The 26920-nt window shown below is 33.5% G+C and overlaps 1 protein-coding gene across 5 annotated transcripts in view; it reads left to right on the plus strand.

Moving 5' to 3' along the window:
- Nucleotides 1-26920, plus strand: part of XRCC4 (X-ray repair cross complementing 4) — a 273654-nt gene that overhangs the window by 113270 nt on the left and 133464 nt on the right. For all 5 annotated transcript variants that reach the window (XM_012477569.2, XM_064376101.1, XM_012477571.3 and 2 more), the window contains exons 5-6: nucleotides 116-271; nucleotides 1364-1470. In XM_012477569.2, the coding sequence (XP_012332992.2) occupies nucleotides 116-271; nucleotides 1364-1470 (263 nt within the window). The remainder of the gene's footprint in view (nucleotides 1-115; nucleotides 272-1363; nucleotides 1471-26920) is intronic.

A 26920-nucleotide genomic window follows, 5' to 3' on the forward strand; every position in this document is an offset into this window, starting at 1 on the left:
AATAATCTTTAATTGTATTTTCCTTGAAAAGTTTTCGTGAAATCTTATTAGACTGAATTATGTTAATGCTAAGCAGAACTGCATGACTAATTTGTTTACTTATTTACTGTTTTAGATTTGAAAAATGTGTGAGCGCTAAGGAAGCTTTGGAGACTGATCTTTATAAGCGGTTTATTCTGGTGTTGAATGAGAAGAAAACAAAAATCAGAAGTTTACATAATAAATTATTAAATGGAGCTCAAGAACCAGAAAAGGACATCAAATATGAAGGGTATTTTGGCTATCTTGTTTTTGGATGACAGATGCATAAATTTAAGTGGAATTTCTTCCCAAAGTTAGTGAGCATTAGGTGCCAACTGTTTAGAGATAGGAGATTATTTGGTAGTCTGGATGAGGATGCTCAGGCTGTTAGACAGAGGTACTGTGGGCCAGAGAGTTCTCAGCATGCTCTCTCCATGTCTGCTCAGCTGTCTCACCTACACTTAAATTTAAAAAACTGACATGAGGCTTATTAAAGTTTTAATTCTTAGACATTAGTAAAAAATATTAATTAAAAAAAATCTTTCATCTGCAGAACTACAAAGTTGGACACATATTTGTAATCTTGATGTCTAAGCAATGGTTAACTTTAGGATCAAGTGGCTAATATTAAATTCTAGGGAGCATTTTTATCTGATTAGAGTTTGGTTATCAGTCTTATTCTTCTTTCAAGTTTCCTCTGAGAGTAGACATGTCCTTGATTTTTATGGAAGAATCATTAAGTGACAAATGGCTGATATGACTTCGGACGGTTATAACTTTTTTATGCATTAGCAAATACAAGTTAGGGTCTATTGCTCTGAATCTTAGTAAAAATACAGAATTACCAGTGACATTATATTAAAATAATTTGATTTCAGCTAGTCTTAGTACAGGTACTGTTCTTGCAATCATACCTATTAGTTTATGGCTTTGGACAAGTCACTTTATCCTCATAATTTACAGGTAAACATACCCGTCTTGAGGTTTTGCAGAGATCAAATGAGATGCGGAACTGCTCTGAGATTAGTAAAATGTTAAATACTCTGTGACCCACAGAGATAATTTGGTAGAAAAAGTATTTTTATAGAAGAATAGAAACTGATTTAATATTAATTATAATGAGTACTAAATTCAGATTAAAATTAGGTAAAAGAGAAACTTGTTCTTGAGAGTTAATATATAGGTTTTTAAAATACTTTCATCTAAATCATATATATTTTCAATATGTTTGTTTAATTAGAATCTTTTTCCAGGAATATTTTCTATAATTACTTACTGATAAATTTGCTGCCTAGCAGGGGGTAAGCCCATGATTTATAATTCTACCTTTCTTTGTTTCTAGGGAAGCTACAATTCATTCTGAAATGACTGCTGACCGAGATCCAGTCTATGATGAAAGTACTGATGAGGAAAGTGAAAACCAGCCTGATCCCTCTGGGTTGGCTTCTGGTAAGAGATATACATTTGTCTCCTTTGTTGAATATCTCAGTTGGACTTATTACTCTAATCAAGAAACCATAATGGAAAAATGTTGTGAAAAACCTTATTCTATGAAAATTCTTGAGCATTTTTATTTTAAAAACTCAAATTTTTAATGTTAAAATTCAATATTTTTTATAAAATGCAGCAACTCATTAGCACACCAATATGAGCAAGCATTCATATACATATACTCCAAAGTATACTATTCCTGGTTAAATATAACCAGGAATAAGCATAAGCAATGAAGAAGATAAGCTTTATGCTAAATATCATCAGCTTGAAGCTAGTTGCCTTTAACATTTGAGATCTTATTTAGCTAAAGCCATGAATAGGCCACTGGAGCAGAGTCATCAAGAATGCCTAAATTGTACTGAAGTTGAGATATTCCTTCACTCTTCAGAAAAAGGATTGCAACAAGTGAGATGTAATAGAGGAAAAGAGAAGGGGAAAAATGGCAGTTTAGTTCAAATACCTATGACTTGCTCAGTCTTTTGGATCAAGTTCTCAGCAAGTGTTTAAACCCATGAGTTATTTTTTTTACTGTTTTATAGATTTCCTAGTGGCAGTGGAAACAGGAGCCTCTGAACTCATTTTATACTTAGAGAGCTTTTACCTAAACCCAATACTATAAAAATAAATGTTTGATTTATTTATTTAGAAAATATTTCTGAGTTCCAATAATGTACTAGAAACTTTGCTATGCACTAGAGAACAAAACACAAAAATCTGTGCCATCCTGGACTTTTGTTTTAATTTTAAAATTTTTTTAATTTTTGAGATGGAGTTTCACTCTTGTTGCCCAGGCTGGAGTTCAATGGCTTGATCATGGCTCACCGCAACCTCTGCCTCCCAGTCTCAAGCGATTCTCTTGCCTTAGCCTCCCAAGTAGCTGGGATTACAGGCATGCGCCACCACGCCTGACTAATTTTCTATTTTTAGTAGAGATGGAGTTTCTCCATTTTGGTCAGGCTGGTCTCAAACTCCCAATCTCAGGGAATCTGCTTGCTTTGGCCTCCCATAGTGCTAGGATTACAGGCGTGAGCCACGGCGCCTGGCCCATTGTGGAGTTTAAATTGTAGTCAGGGAAACATTTAAGATGAATAAATAAAAAATATGTTAGGTTGATAAGCGCTAAAGAGAAAAATACAACAGAGAAGGATGATAGAAAGGCCAGGGTGAGAATAAGGTTGAGGGTTATGATTTTAGCCAGGCTATCAGGAAAGGCCTCAGTGAGAAGGCGAAGGTTACAAGGCTGTCTTGGGGAAGAGCATGCCAAGCAGAAAACAAAAACAAAAAAACCTTCAGTACAAAGTTCCCGATGGTGTTTAAGCAATAATATAGAGTGTAATATGGATACAGTAGAAAGATGAAGACTGGGAGACTTAGGAAATAAGATGAGAGAGATGATGGGACCACATCACATGTAGGGCATTGTAGGCTACTGTTAGAACTTTTCCTATTACTTTGAGTTAGGTTGGAAACAACTGAAGGATTTTAAACAGTCAAGTGATGTAATCTGACTCAAATTTCAACAATATTAGTCTGTGTGTTAAGAATAGACTATAGGATGACAAGTGCAGAAGATATAACACATGGGAAGCTAGTCCAATTGGTTGAAGAATGAGGGTGGCTTAGACAGAGTGATGGGGAGGAGGTGATGAGCAAGGAGCAAATTCTAGGTATGTTTAGAGGTAGCAGGATTTGCTAATGAAGGGGTTATGACTGAGCAAATAAGACTGAGAGGAGGCAGCCAGGAGGTAAGAGGCAATACTATAAATGTGGTTTCCTGGAAGCCAAGTGAAGAAAGTATTTCACAGAGTAGACAGTGATCAGCTGTGTGGAATGCTGCTAATGGGGCAAGTAAGGTGAGGATTGAGGATTGATTGATGGATTTAGCAATACAAACGTTGTTAAGGATCTTAATAGAACGTGTTCACTGGATTGGTGAAGGAAGGGGATAGGAGAGAATAGGAAGAGAGAATTGGAGATGAGACAGGCAATACTTTCAACACATTTCACTGTAAAACAAGGGAAAGACATGGGGCAGCAGCTGGAGGGGGAAGTAGGATAAAGAAAAGCAATTTTGGCATTTTTGTTTGTTTTTAAATGAAAAAATATGTTTTTGTATACTGATGAGAGTAACTAAAGAGAAAGGTAAAAGCATCAATGTAATAGAGGAAAAACTACCGGCAATCTGTCTCTAAAAAGATAAGCGGATGGAATCTCAAGGACAAGTAGTAGATTAATTTAGCCAGGAGCGTGGTCATTCCCCATTATGACAGTAGAGAAGGTAGAATAAATAGACAAAGACATAGGAAAGTACCTAATTGCAGTCACGGAATCTTGTTAACATTGATTAAATTGGTTGATTTATCTGATTTTAATCAGATTTGAGTTGGGTTACATAATACACACACAATCATACTTTTGCACACGGGAATGAAATTTCTTTTCATTTGGTAGCTATGCTTGTTTTACCTTAGTGTCTCATTTAAAATGAAATTATTATTTAATAATCAAATGTAGAAAAACTCACAAAGATAATTTGTACTCTTTCCAATTTAAACTTTCAGAATTTTTATTAAATGCAATGACTTTTTGATCTTATCTTACCAACATTTGAAGTAGGTGAAAATTATTGATGAGAAAATACATGATTAAATATGGGTATATGAGAAAGAGGACTTTTATGTGTTCAGTCTTTTTTAAACAAAACTTTAAGCTATAATTGTACTACTTTCAATTTGACAAAATTAATCCCTTCTCTTCAAAAATATTTAGTTTATGTTTTTTTCTGTATTTTATGTGTCTTTATTTCTTTAGCCCACATCTAGTTCACTACACATTTGATCTATAAGTCTCTGGTTCGTTTTTTTTTTGTAAGTTTTTGATGACAAGAATTAATAGCATTGTATTAGAAATCTTACCTTTTTTCTTCTGCTTCAAAAAGAAATATTTAGGAAATGGATGCTTATTAAAATAGAAAAATAAATCTCAGATCTCAAATGCTTGATACTGAATTAAGAACTAGATTTTATATATCTGAGAAAGAAAATCGTAGATGTTAAACAACAAAATGGGCCACCCTGTAATTTGCCAGTATCCAAGACAAAATATGTTTTTAGCCCATGAAAGATAATTTCTGTTGAATACAGCTTTCTCTTTTTGGTACTGTATGTATTATGTTTTTGAGGCAGTATTATTATGTTTTTGAGGCAGAGCAGTGACAGTTTCTTCCTGATCTTATTCTACCATCTTGATAATAAATTATTTACTCTTTGAATACAAATAAATTTGTGAAATTATTTTAGATATTGCAGTTTCTTATGTGCTTTTCCTACAGACAAGAAAAAGAGAAATTGATGGGGATTAATACATTTATTCTGACTTTCAGAAAGCCATTTCTTTAAGTGGCTGAATGTGTAATTTATTAGTTATTTTGGTAGTTACTTCATTATATAAATGGATTTTAATTGTTAATTAATAAAATGCTCAAAAATCCTCTTGTAATATTCATATTATTACCCAATTTCTTGATGATAAAAAAGAGGTTTAGTGAGATCAGGATCATTTAGTGATAAGAATATGAATATGATAATCTGAATCTGAATAAGATAAATTTGAATTGGATTATACAATATACATACAATCATACTTTTGCACATGGTAATGAAATTTCTTTTCGTTTGGTAGTTATGCTTTTTTTTTTACCATACTGTCCCACTTAAAATGAAATTATTCTTTAATAATCAAATATAGAAAAATTCACAAAGATAGTATGGTAATTTATTCATAAATATGAATATGGTAAATTCATATTTATCGTATTCACTCTAGGGAAAGGTCTGATTACTTTTATGCATATATCCAGAAAATTGTATGTTAAACATCTAAAATTACTGTTACTTTTTTGCATATATCCAGAAGTAGAATAGGGGTTGTTAACTTATATTTTTATGGATACACAATCAATTTTATTGCATTTTTTTCTCTCTGAAGTTTTACATTGTCCCCCTGCCACTAGGATTATTGAGGATATAACTAATGATAATGTGTATCAATCTAATAAACCATATCATGCTCATATGTACTGTACTATATAGCATGAAAAACCTCTAAAATACTCATCTTATTGGCTAAAAGGAAATCCCCAAAGCTGAAACTTGAGTATCACAGTCAATATCACCCCACACTACATTTTATATTTTTCCATAGCAAGATTTACTTTTACTATGTCTTGAATTTTAGAATTTCCATATAAGTAGTAATGATATTACTGACTTTATTTCTTAAGCTATGGCTGCATACTAAGGGCCTAGATTTTATAAGTATTTCACTTTGTTTTATATTAAAATTATGATAAGTAAAATAGTTATAGTCTATAGTTCAAACTTTGGACTAGGAAAGTAGGAATCACTTTCACCCCTAGTTAGTTGGTATTAACTGTTTGTGGCTTTAAGGATTTCCTGGTTAGTCTAGACTCCCCCTGCCTCCAAAATTAGAGAGAGAGAGAGAGAGAGAGAGAGAGTGTTTGTGTGTGTGTGTGTGTGTCTGTGTGTGTGTGTGTATGTGTATGTGTGAATTTAATAGAAACCTATTGAGTTATTATAGATACTGTGAAATAGTTTTCCCTGTAAGAAACTCTGTTTCTTTTTGTCTAAATCAAGGTAAAACATGATGTCCCTATCTGAGGAGAAATGTCATTACACTGTGTCCACTAAATAACACTACTTCACCAAAATATATAGAGATATAAGCACCATTATGTATAGCATTAGAGCCAAAACCTGCAACAACACTACATGCAATTGGCCTTTCATTTGCCCAAACCATATCAGATATAACTTAAGAACAGTTTATCATTGTGCAGTTTTAAAATATTGTTTCAGAACCATTTTCATGCTATAATAACAGAATTGTGTATGAAAACAATTTTTTAAAAATATATGACTATTCTAAGAATTTTAGCCATTATGAAACATTTCTTAGTCTTAACATAAAAACATGCAAATATTTAGTGGAAATTTTGAATTTATTTTATAGAGCTAGGATTTTACTTGTGAAACATACTGAAAAGCTATGCTTCATTGACTCCTAATTAGTTAGCTATGATAAGACTAATTATTTTAATATATAATTAATATTTCAAAATTATAGTTATTTCTGTTAATAGCATTGACAATATTTGTGACAATTATAGAATAATTAAATCAGCCTTGCTAAAATACAAGTAAGAAATCTACTTTTCTGGAATCTTTTACTCTTCTTAGCTGCATATTAAAGGTGTACAACCACGAAAAACAAATATAATAAGCTTTCCTACCACTTTTCTGCATAATTGTTAGCCCAAGATTTAGCACATTGGTTTGATTAATCCTGCTTCTTAACCAACAGGAAGGTCCCTGTGTAACTGCTATCAGTAATTTAGGCTTTTACTTAGTTGGTAGGCTTCCTGAAAGGAAGTGTGATTATAGAATAGCCTTTTTGAAAATAAATGAATGGCTATGTCCAACAGTTAATGAATACTGATATAGTAGCTTTTAAAAATAGAACAGAATCCAATATTTTTAAGTATCAAAGGGCTTGTTGCTTCAAACAGTGAATGTCTACTCACAGAGGGGATAACAACATGTACTGCCAAAGAGATTACTCAGAAACTCAGCTTTAGAATGACAGATTATGTTCTTAATCTTACCCAGCTTGTTTCTCATAGACACATTTATTTATAAGTTTTAAATAAAAAGCTTGATTTAGTAAAACCTACCACTAAACTGGAAAAGAAATTTAAGTGTATTTCCTAGCAGTAGTGGACTTTTATACATAACCATTCTTGCTAGGAATGACATTATATGCTTTGGAAATCTAGACTGTAAAGTTCTAGATCCTGTTAAATGCTCATCATTTTCCCAGTGAGGGAACAGAGACCTAGAAAGATTAAGTGAGTTACTTTCGGTTACACAGGAGAAAATAATGAAAAAGTATTTGCCTTGTAAAATAATAATTAACCACATCAGCACATCTACTTTTGGAATATTATATAAACCCTTGAAAATTTTCTAACAATGAGGAATTTGCCACCGATACAAGAGAATAATAAGAATATTTTTTTCTCCTATAGAGAAAAAAGATTCTATTTGTACATATATTCTCAAGAAAGATAGTCAACATCATCAGATGGAACAAGTAAGACTTCATGGTAGGTAGCTTGTGGAGAAAATACAAGAATGCACATATTTCTGTTGAATTCATCCCTGTGCATGTTAATTTTGACTTAGTATTTATTCACCTGAGAATTCTCGAATGTCCCAAAGGTTGTTAGCAAATCTATGATGGTTTCTCATTTCCTACTATTAAAATACAGTTTTGATATGACCTCCTAGGCAACTATTTCTACATCTTTGTATGTTTTGGAAGGAGACAAAAATATTTTAATGTTACTTGTCTCTGGCTATGGGTGAGTGAGAAGATTGGCAAATCCTTTCCCCCCAAATCAATTACGAATCTAAAATTTACCAAAAAATAAGCAAATAAGCACTTCCAAACAGGGGCAAAACCAAACAGCAATATGAGAACTGTTTATTCTTGAAAAACTGCTGATGTTTGGGTAAACACAGGTAGTCTGTGGATGTCTTGCCTAAGACTGCCTCTATTACTGACTATCCACATTCTTGAGCTTGGTCAGTATGAAAGTTGTGTCAGCATCTGGCTGGCCACGAGGACTGGCAACTGCTGTATCTGGGCTAGAGGGCTCACTCAGTTTACAGCAGAGGGTGATACAACCAGCAGCATTGTCAGTAGAAGTAATGATCTTGGTGGCAGTGGGTAGGTGTTTTGGGCCATTGGATCTAGTAACCTGAGGTTGTGTTCATGGTTAGGGCAAGCATATTCCTAGCTGAAAGTGTGCATGCCCTTTTGCAGTGGAGAATGAAGAGAGGGCCAAAGCTATTTTTAGAATTCTAGCCTAACCTAGAGATATGCACATCTTCTTCATAGGAGAAAAGAAAAAGAGAGGCTAGACTTTGAACGTACTCCTGTACCTGCCCCCCTACAAAAGAAAAGAAACCTATTGGCTTGAGGTGTTTGTGCATTATTTCTTTCAATTACTGGCTGATCTCAAAACTATCTAGACACAAGAGTAACCCTTTTGGAGCTAGGCTTTACAATTTAAAAATCAAGAATAAAATAAACTGTGCAGAAACATCAATTACCACTCCTCACAAGATAAGCAGATTTTATACATTTACCACAGGCAAGTTACCAAACAAACAAACAAACAAACAAAAAGCAACAGTAGCAAACTTCAGAAGGAAAATAATCAAAACCCAGAGTTATTACAATATATTATTTAAAGTGTTTAGTTTTCAACAAATTGAACATACAGAGAAACAGGAAAGTGTGATCCATACTTGGGGGGGAAAAAGTAGTCAATAGGAAATGTTTCAGATATTGAATTTGGTAGACAGACTTCAAAGCACATATGTATGGTATACTTGTTGATACATTTATATCATTCTCTCCTTTAAGACTTCAAACATGTTTTCCTTTAGTTTAGTATATAAATATGTATGTGCATATATATATACACACATATATATGTACATATACACATAAAAATACATATGTATGTATGTGTATATATATGTATCAACAAGTAAAGATTTTCAATAAGGAGATATAAATTATTTGAAAAGAACAATATGAAAATTCTGAATTTGAAGAGTATAATAAGTGAAATGAAAAAATTACTATAGCAGCTCAACAATAGATTCAAATTGTCAGAATAAAAAACAATCAGTGAACTTGAAGACAGATCAACAGAGTAGATAATTTCCAAGGAGCAAAGAGTAAAAAGATTGAAGAGAAATGAACAGATCCTCAAAGACCTGTGGGACAACATCACATGTGCTCACATATGTGTGATATAAATTCTAGGACAGAAGAGAGAAGGTAGAAAAAAATACTTGGAAAAATGAAAGCCAAAGCTTTCCAAAATTTTATGAAAATCATTAATCTAAGCATCCAAGCAACTCAGTAAACTTTAAGTGGGACAAATACCAAAAGATAGGCCGGGCACGGTGGCTCATGCCTGTAATCCTAGCACTTTGGGAGGCTGAGACAGGGATCACTTGAGGTCAGGAGTTTGAGACTGGCCTGGCCAACATAGTGAAACCCTGTCTCTACTGAAAATACAAAAATTAGCTGGGGATGGTGGCTTATGCCTGTAATTCCAGCTAGTTGGGAGGCTGAGGCAGGAGAATCTCTTGAACCAGGAAGGCGGAGGTCAGTCAAGATGGAGCCACCGTACTTCAGTCTGGGCAACAGAGCAAGACTCCATCTCAAAAAAAAAAAAAAATTACCAAAATAAAAAAAAACAAAAAGATACATACTGAGACACATCTGCATAGAAAACAATGAAAGCTATAGAGGGAGACACATATAGGAGAGCATCAATATAATAACAACAGACTTATTATCTGAAGCAATGTAGTATGGCATGTACAAAGTTCTAAAAGAAAAAAAAATCACAGCCAATAATTTCGTATCCAGCAAAGTATCTTTCAAAATAAATATAAAATAAAAACATTTATTTATTAAGAGATTCATTGGTAACAGACCTACCTATTTTATGAGAAATACTTCCTTCAAGAAGGAAATCTTGAAGGTGAAAGAAAACGACATGAAATGGTAACGTGAATCTTCAGGAAGAAATAAAAATAAAAATATAAAATATGTGGATTAATATAAGATATAGATATAAATACATATTTTCTTTTTTATTATTGTCTTCTATACCAGATATAACAAAGGAATAATTACAACACTGTGAGGTTGTGTTTATAATATAGATAGATACAATATACATGACAATAATAGTACAAATTGGGTAATATGGCTATATGAGAGCAAAATTTCTATATTTACCACATATAAAGATAGTATTAAATAGATTTGTAAGTAAATGTATTGAATTAGTAATTTAAAATATTTCCACAAAGAAAACCCTGGACCCAGATGACTTCACGGGTGTTTTCTATTGAATATTTAAAGAAATTATACCATTTCCTTATAAATTCTTTCAGAAAATAGAGGAGTGAATACTTCCCAACTCATTCTGTGAGGCTGATATTATCATCATATCAAAGCCAGACAAGACATTGTAAGAAAATAAAACTATAGACAAATATCCATCATGAATACAGATATAAACATTTGAAACAAAACACTAGCAAAAAGCAACCAGCTTCATACAGAAAGAATTATACACTATGACTAACTGAGATTCATTCCTCTTATGTAAAGATACTTTTGCATCTCAAAATCAGTTAAAGTATTTCACAATATTAATAAAATAAAGCAGAAAACCACATGATCATCTCAATAGATGCTGAAAAGGTATGTGACAAAATCCAATACGCATTAATAACACTCTCAGCAAACCAGGAATGTGAGGGAACTTCCTCACCCTAATAAAGGCATCTAGGCAAAAGACCACAGCTGTCACATACTTAATGGTGAAACACTGAATGTTTACCCCTCCATGTCAGAAAAATAACAAGTTTATCTGCTCCCATCACTTCTATTCAACGTTGTACTAGAAATTCTAGCCAGGGCAATTAGGCAAGAAACGAAATAAAAGGTATTCAGATTGGAAGAGCAGTGAAACTGTCTCTTTTTGCATATGATACTCTCTGGTATACAGGAATACTAAGGAATTTACTAAAAAACTCTTAAAGCTAGTAAGTTGAGTCCAGCAGGTTTATAGTATACAAGATCAATATACAGTAATCAGTTGTATTTCTATATACTTGCAATGAATAAGCAAAAAATGAAATTAAGAAAATTGTTGCTGGCCATGATGGTATATTTCTGTAATCTCAGAAACTCAGGATGCCAAGGAGTTTGAGGCCAGCCTAGGCAACATAGGTGAGATCCTCATCTTTAAAAAATGAAGAATAAAGAACTTAAAGAAAAGAATTGCCTTCACAATAACATTAAAAAATACCTAGAAATGTCTAACAAAAGAAAACTATGCAACGTTGAGAGAAATTAAAGAAGACTTAAATAAATGGGAAAACATCTTGTATTTATAGAGTAGAAGTTTAATATTGTTGACTTGGGAGACCAAGGCAGGCAGATCACCTGAGGCCAGGAGTTCGAGACCAGCCTAGCCAACATGGCAAAACCCCATCTCTACTAAAAATACAAAAAAATAGCGAGGCGTGGTGGCATATGTCTGTAGTTCCAGCTACTCAGGAAGCTGAGTCAGGAGAATCACTCAAACCTGGGAGACAGAGGTTGCAATCAGCCAAGATCACTCCATTGCACTCCATCCTGGGTGACATAGAGTGAGACTCAGTCTCAGAACAAAACAAAACAAAAACACCAATTGTAATAATTTGGGCTTTTGAGAAAAGTTCTTGGACATCCTAGGTCAAGAAAGCCAAAGTTCAAAAGTGTCTGTTTCATTCAAGAGGAAATTAATCCAGAGGGTAATACCTGAAATACAAGTGTATTTCTTTTTTTTTTTCTATTCTTATTAGCATTCTTTTCTATTCTTACTGCTTTGATATATCCCTAATTATTTTCATAAATCACTGGAGCTATTTAGGAATGAAGAAGAACTGAACCTCAGCACAAGGACACAGATGGCAGCAGATTTCTGTAGCCTGTATAACTCTTACCTGAAGTTTTTACTATACTCAACTTCACAGAATGCCTTCTTCTCGGTGTATTTTTGTTGGTGTCTGCCTTCCCTCCTGCCCCTTTTCTCTAATTCTTATATTCAGATCCCAAGGGAAGTGGCTTAAGGTTGTCTTCATTGAGAACAGAACATCTTGTGGGTGTAACTCTTGTTCTGTGCCACCCACAAGACTGCTAGTCAGCCTGCTACTTGGTTGCATTTTTTCTATTTTGCTTCAAGTATCTGTGACCAGAATTGTATAAAGTATAGCAATTTGACATTAGCTTGTGTCATCTATAAGCTGTTTCAATGGGCAATATATATATGAGAAAAAATTATGTGGTTGCATATTTACCTTAAACATTTAGTTTTTTGAAGAACTTCTCAGAGTGTTTAATATGCTAATGTTCATAGTGATAAAGGTGGTACATACTGTGCAACATTTCTCAACCTCATAAAACTTTAGGAACCTTTTTCAGTGGATATTATTGTTCCATGCAACCCATGTGAGAAATCCTGCATTAGATGGTTTCAACTTTCATATGAATGAGGTGAGAAAAGGGAAGCTATCTAAAGAAAACAAGTATTTCCTAGGACAGTTTTTGTATGTCCCTGTTTTAAGAGGACATATACTAAATATGAGGAGAGGATCATGTATCTGAGGATATAGTTAAAAATGTAGCATAAAATCATCAGAATAATATTAAACCTCAAACATGCAAAGACTTGGAGGAATTCTAAGAATGGTTTAAAAATGATTTTTTTTTTTTACCTTCGTTGTAAATGGTAAAAACATTCTCAAAATGTTAATAGATGACAGAAGCAATACACAAATGCTGCTTAATTTCATTTATTTTGTCTCAGGTTCTTAACGTGTGGTTTTTAAGAAATGTTTAGTGGAAGGATCTCTGAACTCTGGAATTATGTGTAAAATTATCTATGTTTGTCTATATATTTCTCTGTGTAAATTTATATGAATGTATTAGTTTGCTAGGGCTGCTGTAACAAAGTAAACAAAACTGAGTGACTTGAACAACAGAAATATATTTACTCATATTCTGGAGGCTAGAATCCTGAAATCAAGATGTTGGCAGGGTTAATTTCTTCTGAGGGCTTTGAGGGGATTATTTATTCCAGGCCTCTCTCCTTGGCTTATGGATGACCAGCTTCTCTCTGTTACATCACATTTTCTTCCCTCTATACCTATACCTTCAAATTACCCTTTTTATAAGTGCACCAGTCATATTGGATTAGGACCCACTCTAATGACTTCAATTTTAACTTTATTACCTCTGTAAATACTCTATATTTAAATAAGGTTGCATTCCTAGTTCCTGGGAGTTAAGACTCCAAAATATCTTTTTTTGGGTGTGTGTTGGGGGCAGGGTGGGAATTTCACCCCTAATAATGCAAATAGGTCTATATTTTTCTGAAGCAAGGATCCAAATCAAGATGTTGGCAGGGTTAATATTTTCAAAAGGGACCTATGCCAAAAATTGTTCAAAACCATGGATCTAAGAGACTGATATTTAAACTAGAAAGGATGGAGTAAGACTTGTTAAAAGGGAACTGAAGTCTACAATAGATGAGATGATGAGATAAGAAGAAGAGAAAGTAACAGCATTCAAACAGAAAGCTAAATCACTGTCTTTCTGTGCAGTAGATTGGAGGTTTGTTTAGAGCTGCAGTGTTCGTTCAGTAAGGTAGCCACTAGCTAATACGTCCATTGAAGATGGAAGTGTGGCTAGTTCAAATTGAGATGTGCTGTAAATGTATACTACACACTGGATTTTGAAAACCTGGTATGACTAAGTGTGAAAAAAGGAATGTAGTATGTCTCATTGATAAATGATTATATTATATGTTGAAATTATATTTTGAGTATATTTAGTTAAATACATATTAATATCAACATATTCTGTTTCTTTTTCCCTTTTAAATGTGGCTAAATGGGAAATTTAAATTTTTATATGACATATATATATTCAACACAGTCATCTTGGGGTTCTGAAGTTTTATCTCATGCTGATTTTGTGGTTCTAGAATAGATTTATATTGCTTCGAAAAAGAAATCAAATTGTACTACCAAGTCTTTATGGTGCACTTAATATAAGAGGGTAGTTAGGTCATGAGATCTAGGGACCCATGTATGAGTAGGATTGTGGGTATAATTGTGTATTTTTACCTAAGAAAGGCAACACGTATTGTACTGTTTTTTTGATTCATTGTAGTAAAACTGACTTAAGAATGTCTGGATCATTTATCTATTTTTCCCAGGAACGTGAAGCTAGATGTTTTCATTGCCCCTATTAAATAGCAATCCATGACTCACTTCAGACAAGAGGTGGTGTGAATGCAGCAACAGTTTTAAATCAGTTGAATGTCTATAATGTAATATGTAGGATTCTTGTCTTTCTGGGATTGTGACAGGAATCTCTACCACAAACAGCACATCTGGTCCCCTGAGCCAATTCATCAGCATCGCCTGTAAGTCATATTTAAGGTCAAAAGGATAGACAAGATTACCAGCGATGAGGTTCTGGAATGTTGCCAGGCCACCAGCACTGACATGATACTTGCCGCGACTTAACTCTGAGGGCCTGGGGATGTGTGAAGAATGAATATCAGCAGCCTCCCTAAGCAGATTCTGAATGCATGGAGTAGTGAAAGAGAACAGTTACAAGTAGGGTGGCCAGAAGAAAAGCTCAATGTGAGACCCTTAGTGGCAAATTGAAGCCTTATAGTAAAACTCAGGAATGCTGAGAAATAGAAAACCTAGTTAACACCCAGGATTTTTTGAGGAAAGAGGGAAAGGATATAATTTGGGGAACTACCAAAAAAAAAAAAAAAAAAACTTTGGGTACTGCTGGTCACATTGCTTTTCGAGCCATATTATCTTTTAATTTAAATGAATAATTTGGACAAAATCTGAAGTTGTAAATTGTTGATCCTTTCTATGAACTAAGCTACATATTTTCTTTCTCCTTCGGTGACATCAATGTTTTAAATAATTGATAACATGCATTTAAACAGGACACTGGTTTTCTGATTTTCTGTAATCTGCAACCATCTTTATTATCTTAGATCTGGCTCACATTGTTTATTCATATCACTTGCATGACTTCTAGAAGTATTTGTGACCCTTGGAAGAAGATAATGATACTGATGATAATGACTACTACTGCTGTACTAGTAGTACTTCTAATTCTGCTACTAACAATGATTGTTACTACTATTCAGTAACTTCTACTTTTTCAATTACTATTATTTTTTATTATGTCTCACTACCACAACTACTACAGACTCATTAATTTAAAGCACTTAAATTATTTAAGCACTATTTCATTTAACCTGACAATTCTATGAGGTATATACTATTAGTATCATCCATTACAACTGAGGTATCAAAAGGTTACAGAACTTGCTACGAGTAAACTGACTAGTAATTTGTAGAGTTAGAGTTCTAACCCAAGCAGTCTGATTACAGAGCTCTTCTGTGAGAACGCCTATCCTAGAGTTCTTTATGTTTGTTGAAATAGAACACTAATTTATTAAAATCCTAGAGTTGAGTGTGATTTTATATTTTAAATTCTATTATATTCAATGACTTCATTTTAATAAAATAATTTAGAGCTCCTTAAAAGAGGGAGAATATATGATTTCTTTCTCTTCTTAATGGAATAAATTTAATTAATATCGATTATTTAATAATATTAAATGTTCATTTAGACATTAAAATAATAGATTTAGTTTTAAATGTAGACATATACTATTAATATATTATTTAGTAGATATAAATTTAAAATCTTTTGTGTATTTAAGATCGGTCTTTGTGTCAACATCGTATAGTTTTTTTTTTTTTTTTTTTTTGAGATGGAGTTTTGCTCTTGTTGCCCAGACTGTAGTGCAATATCTCAGTCTCGGCTCACTGCAATCTCTGCCTCCCAGGTCAAGCAATTCTCTTGTCTCAACCTTCCCAGTAGCTGGCATTACAGGCATGCGCCACCATGCCTAATTAATTTTTTGTATTTTTAGTAGAGACAGTGTTTCTCCATGTTGGTCAGGCTGATTTCGAACTCCCTACCTCAGGTGATCTACCTGCCTAGGTCTCCCAAAGTGCTGAGATTACAGGCGTGTAATACCCATGCCCAGCCATAGTCATTTTTTAAATCTGATAATCTTTGTCTTTTGATCAAAGTATTTATTCCATTTATAGTTTATGATGTTAATTATATATTTAGGGTTAGATTCACTAATATTCTATTTGTTCTTTATTGTAATCATTCCAACTTTCTCCCTTTATTAACTTATTTCTTGTACATTATTATGTTTTTGTTTTAGTGGTTACTCTACATATGGCAACATACCCTTGATTATTAGTCTAATATAAATTTTCACTTTCACATTTTTTTAAACAACACTTCGGTGCATTATTGTTAGCATGTATTTAAATTTGCCTTATATTTTTAGACCTCATAAAACATTGTTATTGTAGTTTGGATAGTCAGTATTATGTATATCTGTCCACATCTTTGCCTTTTACCTTGCACATTATCCCTTTTTGTTCATATTTGTTTTTATGTGGGATTCTTTTTCATCAGCCTGGAGAACCTTCATTTTCTTCTTAATTTCTTCATTGACCAAATTCAGGAACATGTTGCTTAATTTTCATGCATTTGTTCAGTTTACAGAGTTTTTCTTGTTATTAATTTCTTATTTTGTTTCATCATGGTCAAAAAATATACTTGATATGATTTTAGGTGGGGTTTTTTTTTTTTTTTTGTATTTTTTGTTTTGTTTTGAGATAGGATCTGACTTTATCACCCAGGCTTGAGTGGAGTAGTGTGTTCACAGCTCACTGCAGCCTTGACTTCCCTGGCTCAAGTGATTCTACCACCTTAGCCCCCCAAGTAGCTGGGACTACAGGTGTCTGCCAGCACACCTGGCTAATTTTTGTATTTTTTATAGAGATGAGATTTTACCATGTTGCTTAGGCTGGTCTCAAACTCCTAAGTTCAAGCAGTCTACCTGCCTTGGCCTTCCAAAGTGCTAGATTACAGGTGTGAGCCACCATGCCTGGCTGATGATTTTTGTTTCGAAAAATTTGTTGAGACTTGTTCTGTGGTCTAACATGTCATCTATCCTGAAAAATATTCCATGTTCTGATGATAAGAATGTGTATTCTGCAGCTATTGGATGAAATGTTCTATAAATGTCAAGTCCATTTGATCTAGAATGTAGTTTAGCTCAGATGTTACTGTGTTTTGGTTATTGGTCTATTTTTGAAAGTAGGGTTTTTGAAGTCCCCTATTATCATATTGTCATCTGTCCTTTTCAGGATACAATTCTATTCCTTTCTATTCAAAGGAGTATTCAATCTCTTTTTCAGTCTATTAATATTTGCTCTATATATTTGGGTGCTCTGGTGTTGGGTACAGATATAACAATTGTTATATTCTCTTGCTGAATTGACTTAATCATTATTTACCTTCATTGTTGCTTTTTGCAGTTTTTTTTTAACCTAAAATCTATTTTATTTGATATAAGTATAGCTATTTTGTTCCTGTTTTTGAATGGAATGTCTTTTTTTCATCTATCTACTTTAAGTCTGTGTGACCTTACAGATGAGGTGAGTCTATTGTAGGTAGCATATACTTGGGTCTTGTTTGTTTGTTTTTTAAATTCCATTTAGCCATTCTATGTCTTTTAATTGGGGAATTTAATCCATTTACATTGTAGATTATTATTGATAGGTATAAAGTTATTTCTAGTTTTGTTCATTGTTTTCTAGTTTGTTTTTTTGTGGATGATTTGTTCTATTCTTCCTTTATGCTTTGACAGCTTTTATCATAGAATGCTTTTATTCTTTTCTGTTTCTCTTTTGTATATTTGTTATAGCCTTTTACTTTGTGATTACCCTGAGATTTACATAAAACATCTTATGCTTCTAACAGTTTACTTTAAGCTGGTAGCACCTTAATTTTGATCACATACACAAAGTACACTGTTGCTCTCCCTCTTTATATGTTTTATGTTTTTGATGTCACACTTTATATGTTTTTATAATATGCATCCCTTAGAAAATCATTGTAGCTTTAGTTGTTTTTAATAGTTTTGGCTTTTGACCTTTATACCGGAGATATAATTGATTAATCCACCAGCACTATAGTATTAGAGTGTTTTGGATTTGTCAATGTACTTAATTTTACCAGTGAATTTTCGACTTTCATATGTTTTTAAGTTACTAATTAGTATCCTCTTTCTTAAGCTTAAATAACTTCTTTAGCTTTTTTTGTAATGCTAGTCCAGTGGTGATAAACTCTCTCAGCTTTTGTTTGTCTGAGAAAGTTTTTATCACCTCTTCATTGTTGAATTCCTCTGTTGAATTATTCAGTTCAGATGTAGCACTCTTCAGATCTATATTTCCATTTGGAACCTAAAAAAAAGCTTTCTGTCTCTTCATTGAAGTCCTTAGGTTGTTCTTACGTTAGTATTTTGGTTTCTATGAGCATCTCAGAACCATTGTTTTGAATTCCCTGTCAGATAAATCACAAAACACTACTTTATTTAGTGTAAGTCTACTTTCTGGAGATTTATCCTGTTCTTTTGTTTGGGATATATACTCTTGTTTCTTCATGCTCCTGGAATATCTATGTTGATTTCTGCTCATTCAATAAGACAACTAGTCCTGTTAGACTAGTCTTGTATATAAGAATGTTTTCATGAACCCGCTTGGCCAGAGATTTTAAGGTTCCTCTAAAATCTTTGTGTTTGTCCTGACTGTTATCACTGTTTTTGGTGAGCCCCTGAGGCATAATATGTGCCTTGTCTGGTTAGCACCTGTAGACCAATATAATAGGAGCCAAACTCTTAAGATGTAGCTGGAATGGTTGGAGTGTTGAAGGTGTGTCCAGTTCTTTTTATCTTCATGATGCGCCTGGGTATGGGCATTTATTTTTCACTTTTTCTGTACTGATACAGGGAGAGGAACTATGGAAAATGCCTTTTCTCATGTTCATGCTGTACCTTTTGATCCTAAAGGGATAGCTGCTGAAAGTGGGCTTGTTATATCTCCACCTGCTTGTTTTCTGTGTTTTCTGGTTACTCAGGATCACAAAGCCCCCTTGACGTTCAGAGCTAAGTTGTTAAGGAGATAGTCCCTTAGGTAGGAGCTATGGAGGTTTTGGAGCTTGGTGGATGGCCAAATTTTTTCCAGAGGATAGGCCTGGATTTATCTCTGGAGTGAGCTGGGGGAATGTTGCATGAAGTGCTGAAGTCTGGTTTCAGCTTCCAGAGGGCAATTATTGTTTGCCCTGTTAATTCCCTAGTGCAAGTTCATTGGAAACCAGGTTATCACTTAGCCACTGGAGATGTGTGTCCTAAGCCTCTTCTGAAGAGATAGTCAGAGCTGCATTTTCCTGCCCCTTTTCTGCACTGCTCTAAGTGAGTGTAGGCCATGGAAATGTTTAAATGCCTGTTAAAAATCATCTCTTTTTTCTTGGTCAAGGGAGACTCTTATATAGCCTTCTGTTCTCAGAGATAGTAAGTTTAGGATGGAGTCCTTCTGCAGATAGCTCTACAAACTGGGGCTTTTAATGTGTGTCCTAAACCTCTTCTGGGGATAAACAGGGATCTGTATTTTTTAAGCCTCTTCTTCGCACCACTCCAGGGGTATGACATCCCTGGAGGTGCTTGTGTGCCCACTTAAAAATGCTATTTTTACTGTGATCTAGAGAGATATTTGTGCCAGTCCTCTCTGCTTTTGGAGCTAGGAGATTCAGGATGCAGTTCCTTAGGTGGTTAAGAGCTGCTTGTTTTAAGGTGCTTGGTGTGAGTGCAGACACTTCCTAGGCTGGCAGCAGTTTATTAATTGACTTTCCCATTAACTCATTGATGTTAAGTTAGTCAGAAACTAGGTTAGTAGATAGACCCTGAAGTTGTGTTTCATAAAGCCCTCTGGGGCTGGAGGGAGGGTGGAACGAGAGCATTACACTTTTCTTTTTAAGTAATTTTTCTGTACTGCCCCATGGGGTTTCAAGTCCTTGGAAGTGCTTGGGTATCCAAATAAAGCTACAGCTTTTTCCACTGCATATAGGTGTCTTTCTAGATACATAGATCTACTCCCCTCTCCTCTCATAGTCAGTGAATTTAAAGTCAAACTATGGAGAAATTTAGGATTAGGGCCCTCTATGTGGGATCTGGATTCTTCTCTCTAAAAGGAGAAACTGGATGTTGGGGATTTCTTTCCCAGTTTTACAGTACACTGCCTGGGATGGAATCTGCATCTGAGTGTATCTCAGCTTTTTTATTCATTAAATGTGGATGTTTTCTCAGTGGCTCAGTAGGCTGAAAGTCGTTCAGTTGGTCTCTGACTTCCTTTCAGAGGCAACTGATCTGTGGATAGATATTTATTTGGCACATCATGAATTAGGAGCTTCCTATTCCACCATGTTCCTGACATTACTCTGGCTTGGTGTCTTTTCTCAGCTTTAAAAAATTACTGGTCAATATTTTTTCAAATATTGATTCTATCCTGTTCTTTGTCTTTTCCTTTTCTGGGAATTTAATTACATGTGTATTAGACTTTTCCCTGTGTTAGAGTTTTTCACTTTTCCCTGCATTAGAGTTTTTCTCATGTTCTTTTGCATAATTTAAATTATCTTTTAGTTCTCTGTGCTTTAGCCTAAATATTTTCTGGTGATGTACTTTGTTGAAATTCTTGGTTTTTGTTCTTTACCAATTTTCCTTTTATATTGTAAGTCAGTTAGGGATGTATTTTTATCTACTGTGTAAATATGTTTCTCTCTACTCCGTTGTCAGCTACTTGAAGGTATTATTCCCTCACTACACCTAGTTCATTCAGTGTCTTGAAAGTAATAGGAATGCAGTCATTTTTTAAATTACTTAAATTAGTGAATAGAATTTATATCTATGCCCCATATTGTTTACTGATAGAAGATTATATAATATACCTTGAAAGTACATTACTGCATTGGTTATACATTTTGGCATATACAAAAGTACCCAAACTAGTGTTGAGCATGTTTTAGTCATATACTAAATAGGACTATAATAAACTATCGATATCTTTAGGAACTAGTTGTCTGAAATTATCTACATGATTTTTACTGGTTAACACTCTGCTTCATGAAATCCATTTTCAAGATTGTTGTCTAAAGGTAGTTGTTAGCTTGTTTTCAAGTTGGTATTATTTCAGCTGCAAGTAACTAAGGCTCGATTATAGGTAAAATAAAGATTTTTATTATCTCACATAACAAGTTTGAACATAAAGGATTTCCATAGTTGGATAATTCATTATCTCTATAATGTCATCCTGCACTCAGGCTCTTTTTCTATTTTGTTCTACTCAGGCTTTTTCTCTTATGAGAAAAAAAATGCAACACTGCAGACATTCTTCAGGCATCATATTCATCGTAGGTTTATACAGATTTCGTCTCAGGGATTTCTAAAGAATTGTCACAAACCCTTTGGTTTGTGAAAACAGTAAAAGCAAGAGTAATTCCCTGAAAAAGTTTTATTTTCTGTACCAGTATCATGCTCGAAAAATTGTTGATTAACCAAATAATTTCGTAGGAAAGAAACTAGATATCTATGTTTTAAAACTATGCATTTCCTTTATTCATTAAAATGTTCTTCAGTTTTCAACCTGTGACAATATAAATAATATATAACAATCTTTACGAAAAAGTAAATTCATTTGTTCATAACTTTGAATATGTGGTAGACTAAACTTTGATTTCAAATTGGATTTTCACATTGTGATACTACTTTTAGATAAGGCATCTAGATTATGAATTACTTGCAGCAGAACCATGTATTCTTGTCTCTCCAGAGTTTCTTTCTAGGGCCCCACTTGTGTAAATGTTTTAATGAGGTAGATTTAGATCTCTAAGCCAATACTTGAAAGACAATGAATATTTTCAAGAATTACTATTATAAGTTCAGTACTGCTCAGTTGATGAAAAATTTGAGTTCACACTTAAGATTTTAATAGTTAGCCAGGAATTGAGTATCCATTTACAATGGGCACCCAGGTTTCAAAACATTATTTTGAAGACTGTTTATTGTGTTTCTTTATTTGCACTTAAACAAAAATAGCATCTGATAGATACATGCAACATGTAAACCTTGGTGGTAAATTTTATTCACTAAGAAAATAATTATTCCCTTATATTCTAAACTGAGTTGGAGTGTACTGGATGCTGATTTCAAGTACAAGCTTGCTTCACCAGTTTTGGCAACATTTTCATTCATAAGACCCTTAGTGTTATCCTGCTTTCTCTTTTATTTTAAACATTGTTCTGTCTCCTTTTTCAATTAAGAAGTAATCAGAGGTAATGTTCCTTACAATCCCTATATCTGCAATATAGAATCTCTGTGTGTCAATAATGGCCAAATAGTGGCAATATCATGTGTTTCATCCTAATATTTACAGTTACTGTGGTGCAGAAAAACAGGACCCAGTTCCATTTGGAGACTTGCTGAATGCAAGTTGGCATCATAACTAACTCCCACCAGAAGATGATTAAAATGAACAGAAACAACTCTAGCATTTGAACGTGATAGACTTTCCAGCTCTCTTGATATAAAATTCCACTACTTGTTATTGGAAGTGGTTTTTGCCATATTGGCAAGGAACTAGAAATGGTTTGCAATATGAACAAAAAAAAATTACTGTGTGAACTGGACTTGAGTTTTGGGGCATTGATGTATGCCCATGATCCTCTCAGGCATTGTGATGGCATATATTATGATGACTACAAGGTACATTAACCAAGATGATGCAAGTCAGCCTAAACTCTTTCCATAATATATCACCTTGGCAATCCCAAGATTATTAAAATTTCTGTGACCAGTAACAGTGACAGTGGTGCTGGAGGATCAGGGATGGTATCTAGTATTGTTAACTCAAAGACCAATGATGGATTCTGAAGAAGATGCTATCTACCCTGCTCTGAATACATTTCCAGTGGTTCTTATTTTTGGGGAAAAAAAGGTTAAAATTTGGTAGAAATAGGAAGATAAATTTGAACTAGAGAAATAATCTTGAGAAATTATGCTCATTCCATTAAAACTTTATTTCAGAAGACAAAAATGTTTAAATTTTTTTTTTTTTTTTTTTGCTAAAGATGACCAAATACATTTGGAAAACACTGAGTTAATAAAAATTAAACAGGTTCATTCTAAACTGTTCAGTCTTTAATATGGTAGTTAATAGGCAGTTTTAGTCTCATTTAATACTGCATGCACCATTTTCCATAGTTGAATGTTTGCATTATTAGAAAGTTAATTTATTTTCAACAGATCATGAGATTATTGAAAATTAAAGCACAAAACAATATTTGATATATTTTACTTTTTAATTTGTGCTTCTATACTAAAATTAATTTTGTTGATATTAAATTGCATCTTTAATAAAGAGTGTCTACTGAAATAGAGGCCCCTTTCCATTGCTCTGTGCATTTATCTTTTATGTCTTTTTTGGATTTTCTTTTTATTGGTTATTCTCTTCCATAATAACATTTGCAGCACATTTGATCTGGAAGTGCAAAATTCTGAAGTTAGGTAATATATTTTACCATAACAATTTTAATGGTATCAAGTTATAAGAGATTTAAAAGATGATAAGCAATTTTACCTCACCTAACAAACTCTTGCCACTTTCTTATTAAGCAACAAATTTCAAAGATTAACTAATGTGACCTTCCTTTTGAAAAATCTGAGGGTTGTTTTTCAAGATTTTTCAACTTCGTATCAAACCTCCACAGGCATTCTTTCTCTGCTATATTATCATATAATTTTCCAAAGTGAAATAAAATTAGACTTTGCCACCACTGGAATCCACACTCATGTACTTAATTTCTTTAAGGCATGATGTGTATGATATAGTTATAATTTCTATTACAAAGGAGATCATAAATAATGAATTATTTCTTTTTAAATTTTAATTTTTTTAAGTGATAGCCTTTTTTAAAACTTAGAATAAACAAAAATGACATCTAATAGTTACATGGAGAGCTTCCTATAGACATACTGTCAGTTGGAAAGCATTTATATTCAAAGCCACATTCTTATAGCATATGTTACAAAGAATATGATTGTCACCTAGGTCCCTTGGCAAGTCAGAATAAAAAATGCACTGAATTACAAACATAAATGAAGACGCTGCCACTTATATTAACATCTCTCTATTCATTTCATGTTTATGTGGGGACCAAAAATTAAAAACTTTAAGAACTAAATCTATGTTCTCTTGTAAAAGAAAAACTTGATGTATCTTGAACTACTAGTTCTTTGTAATTCTAAATAGGAAAAATTACCCTTTTATAAGAATTCATTTTTTCGCATAGGATTGCTCATGTCTTATGCTCTCTGCTTGTTTAAAACTCACATAAATGATAACAGCCCACTGAAAGTGGAGTCGTACTTCTAATTTCAGTGTCAGCATTATGAAAATAAAATACATAAAATACATGTCTATATGGAGACGCAGCATAGCTTATTTTAATGGAAAAGATTTAGACTGTGAGCTGAGGGCTTATGTCTAATCTTCCCTTTATTATTATGAAAAATGATACTCATCCTTTACCTGTATTTCAGTCAGGGATTTGGAAGCTGTATGTATGTGAAAGCATTTGCAGCCTATGGAGCACACAGACTAGTATTGTTACCAATGTTACTCATTAAAGTAGGAATTTAAAGATCCCGAAGAACTTTTAGATTCAGTTTTCTGGGTTTCCCATATCCATATTTTTTGTTTTCTGTGTTCTAAAAGGCAGTTGAGTTTATTTAGTGTTAATTCCGCATCAGCAAGCCCAGTGCTGTGCACACAGTAGGATTTTTAATGTTTGTTTATCAAGTGGTGAATGAATGCTTTGGAGTACAATTGAATAGTTGAGACAAATACAGTAAATGCAGTTTAAGTTGAATGATTCTTTTAAAATCATTTTATCTGCTGTGTTTAAATACCATTAGTAAAATGTTGACAAATTTGGACTCTTATTATCTGGCATAACATCAGGACTACCTAAGAGTTTATTTTAGCACTGTCACATTGCTAAACAAAGCTCAGCAGTTATGACTTTAGTTTGGCACAATTTCCTACCTGTTTCAGAAGGATAAAGTACGGTTTATGCTAGTTGTTTGTCTCCAACCTTCATAACACTTATTTAAACATTGCAGTATATCCAAATTAGCCTAAAAAGGCTCCATTCATTCACTGTTCTTTGGCTGGTGTGCCCCTTACTCACTGATTCATTGACTGTGATTGATTATAAACTGCCAGTGGGATCCCCTTCTATGGATTCGTCATTTGTTACAGTTTAAATGACTCACAATCCCCTCTGCTATTGGACGTAATAATGTGTAATACAGTGTTTTTAATAGCCTTCCCTGCAAAATACACACCTCTAATCTCAGGTTAGCCTGGTTTAAATCTGTTTTGTTGGACATTACTCTAAAGAAAATTTGTGTTCCTCATTATTCTTCTCTTTCCATGAAACCATATTTTAAAAGCCAGAGTACAAAGTAATTGTATCTCTATAAAATATTTTCATAAACAGCCACAATATTCTACATTAGTCTTTTCACCACAATCACCTTTTACAAATAATTTTCTTAATTCCTGATAAATTGTATAAAGTTCCACAAAGCCACCCTTTTAGTTAGTTGTGTACTGGCCTGATTGTGAACTCCTTAAAAAAAAGGATAAAGCCACTTTTGCTTTTCATCAGCAGCACAGTTCTTTATACTTAACAACTTTAAAGAGTAGCCAACACTTTTCATCAAACAAATTGTCCTAATACTTACATAAAAGATTGATAAAAAATTCTTTCTGGGACTGCTCCACAAAGGTCTTTAGGGAAACTATTGCTTAAAGCAAAAAAAAATTCAAGAGCAGGAACACAGCTGTCATGCAATTTTCAGACCAAGTAAAAGACTAGGCATTAGAGCATTGAGACTTTCATCTCAAACTGCTTATTTAGTTTGTGGTGGAGAACTAAATACTGTGAAATTTCGTCCAAATTCATCGAGATATTCTCCTATCTCCCTTCCAAAAGAATATCTAAATTAGGAAGACTAGGATCATTTTCATCAAATCTTGTTCAAGAGCAAAGTCATTGAGTCTTATAAATTTATGGTCAAAAAAATAATGGGAAAGTGAATTAACATTGACTTTATGCTGTTGTTTGTGGGATTCTGTGCAGCTAGTTGCTTTATATAATTTATCTCATTTCATCTTGACTACAATCAATATTAGGCCTTTATGGTTCTCATTTCAAGAAAAGTTAAGCAATTCGTGCAAGGTTACACAGCTAACAAGAGGAATGGCCATAATTTGAACTCATTTATGACTGGCAAGAAAGCCCATGCTATTTAATTACCCACTCTGTTATTTGTTCTCTTTTACCTTTAATTAATAACCAGACTTGGTTGTTAAATGAATCTTAACTATTTTACATGGGTGAACTGACAAGAGTTAATGTAAAGAATATTGAAGCTAAAAACTAAGTTGTCATTTGTCATACGGGAAAATAAATAGTAATGCAGTCATCATTTAAAAATCAGCTGGATGCACAGAAAGAATCAATCTGTAAGAACTTTCATTGTTTAATAAGTTTGATGTCAATACAAATCCTACTTATTTCTCCAGCTTTGAATGGATAACCTTCTGTGTCTGGCTGTGCAATAGGCAAATGGAAGTACCCTTAATTG

Source organism: Aotus nancymaae, unplaced genomic scaffold (genome assembly GCF_030222135.1).
Source record: "Aotus nancymaae isolate 86718 unplaced genomic scaffold, 86718_ANA_hifiasm-v0.15.2.pri h1tg000014l, whole genome shotgun sequence".
Taxonomy (NCBI): domain Eukaryota; kingdom Metazoa; phylum Chordata; class Mammalia; order Primates; family Aotidae; genus Aotus; species Aotus nancymaae.